Here is a 1,708-nt window from a genome sequence, read left to right as displayed (position 1 = left end):
GGGTGATAATTTGCATCCTTGAGTCTAGCTGGAGGGGTGGCACTTCACTTTAGGCTGCAACACCCAACTATTGCAGGAAGGTGATTTCACTGGAGAGCAGACCCAGGGGCCTCAAAGGCCAGACTTCTTGGCTCCAGGCTCTTCGGGAGGGGAGGGAACGTGTTGCAAGAAGGGATCTCTGCAGGAGGGGAGGGGAGGGGAGGGGAGGGGAGGGGACTTCTCTCCAGGAGGGCTCGCCCCGGCCACTACCGATGCAAGTGGCAGCTCCAAAGATGAGCGCCTTCCAGGTGTGGAAAGACTACTTCCAGCTGGCCAAGGTGGTGGCGGGCCTGGGCTGCGGAGGCGAAGAGCTGGGCTGCAGGAGCCCCGGGCGCGGCGCGGAGGGGCTGCTCATCTTGGAGCAGAAACTGCCCCGGGCGGGAGACCTGATGTGCTCCTTCTGCAAGCACAACGGGGAGTCCAGGGCCGTGTACGCGTCGCACCGGCTGAAGGACGAGGCCGGCAGGGTGCAGTGCCCCGTCCTGAGGAACTACACCTGCCCTCAGTGCGGGGCTTCCCAGGATCGCGCCCACACCCGCAGGTTCTGCCCCCTGACCCAGGAAGGCTACGCGTCCGTCTACCGCGGCTGCACCAGGAACTCCGCGGGCAAAAAGAAGCTGAGGAAGGCAAGCGGCCTCCGCCACGTGCCCGCCGACCACCGCTTTTCCACAGGCTTGGACAACCTCCACGCACCTCTCACTCTCTCTCTCTCTCTCTCTCCCCCCGCAGGCGTAGCAGCTTCAAGAGTGGCCATGCGCAACCTGGAGGTAAGGAGCCCCCTTCCCTCTCTGCCTCCTTCCTGGGGGGTGGGACAGAATGAAGCTCTGGGGTGCTGAGGGCTGCTGCAGGGGGAACACCCCCTGCATATGCACGGATCGACTCAGCATGGTGTGCTCCCAAACATAACGAGGCTTTGGGAAGGGGTCACATGAGGAAGATGAGGGTGCAACAAGTGTGTGTGTGTGATACCTGAGAAACAAGGACCGCACAGTATTTGTTTTTTAAATCGAGAGCACATTTCTGCATCACTTTGTTGTCAGTGTGTCACAATAGGGAGAAAAGTAGCAATTATTTCTCAACTGCTGAGATTTGAAAGAACCTTTTTCGTCCAGACCTCTGGCCTTCTTTTGATTTGGAAGACCACAGCACCCATAATTTTAAGCTCACTGCCACTTAAGCTTATCAAAGTAAACTCCAGTGTGAAATAAAAGTGATCATTACTAGGCACACAGATACCTGTGAACCTGCTAGCTCCAGTCACAAGCACTGCCCCTCTGGACAGACACTATGACTTTTAGCCACCTTGTTGCTTATTCAGCTGCAGACCAAAACAAGATTCTTCTGCTGCCTTAGAGCAATGATTCCCAACCTGGGGTACAGAAACCCCCAGGGGTACTCACCAGGACCTTTAGGGGTACATGAAAAAAGAATTGAATAATGGCAGGAAAAGTCAGGTCTGTATTAGAATGCCTTGCAGGGCTAATATGAGGGGTACAATTTATGGAAATAGGCTGTCAAGGGGTACTCAGGTGAAAAAAAGTTGGGAACCATTGCCTTAGATCAGTATTTCTCAAACTGTGGGTTGGACCCACCAGGTGGGTCATGCGCCAATTACAGGTGTGTCCCCATTCATTTCAATATTTTATTTTTAATATATTAGACTTGATGC

The 1,708-nt window shown here is 54.5% G+C and overlaps 1 protein-coding gene across 1 annotated transcript; it reads left to right on the top strand.

The window, feature by feature from the left end:
• The first annotated feature begins 251 nt into the window (after nucleotides 1-251).
• Nucleotides 252-774, top strand: NANOS3 (nanos C2HC-type zinc finger 3). Its single transcript, XM_066612697.1, has 2 exons — nucleotides 252-665; nucleotides 769-774. Exons 1-2 carry the CDS (start codon nucleotides 252-254, stop codon nucleotides 772-774), a joined length of 420 nt encoding a protein of 139 aa, XP_066468794.1.
• Nucleotides 775-1,708: the final 934 nt, after the last annotated feature.

Source organism: Tiliqua scincoides, chromosome 2 (assembly GCF_035046505.1).
Source record: "Tiliqua scincoides isolate rTilSci1 chromosome 2, rTilSci1.hap2, whole genome shotgun sequence".
NCBI classification, from domain to species: domain Eukaryota; kingdom Metazoa; phylum Chordata; class Lepidosauria; order Squamata; family Scincidae; genus Tiliqua; species Tiliqua scincoides.
The sequence above is the reverse complement of the archived record's forward strand: the minus strand, read 5'-3'. Positions and strand labels throughout refer to the sequence as shown.

Coding starts and splice junctions, on each gene's coding strand:
- NANOS3 (XM_066612697.1), top strand. CDS start 252: ATGCAAGTGGCAGCTCCAAAGATGAGCGCCTTCCAGGTGTGGAAAGAC.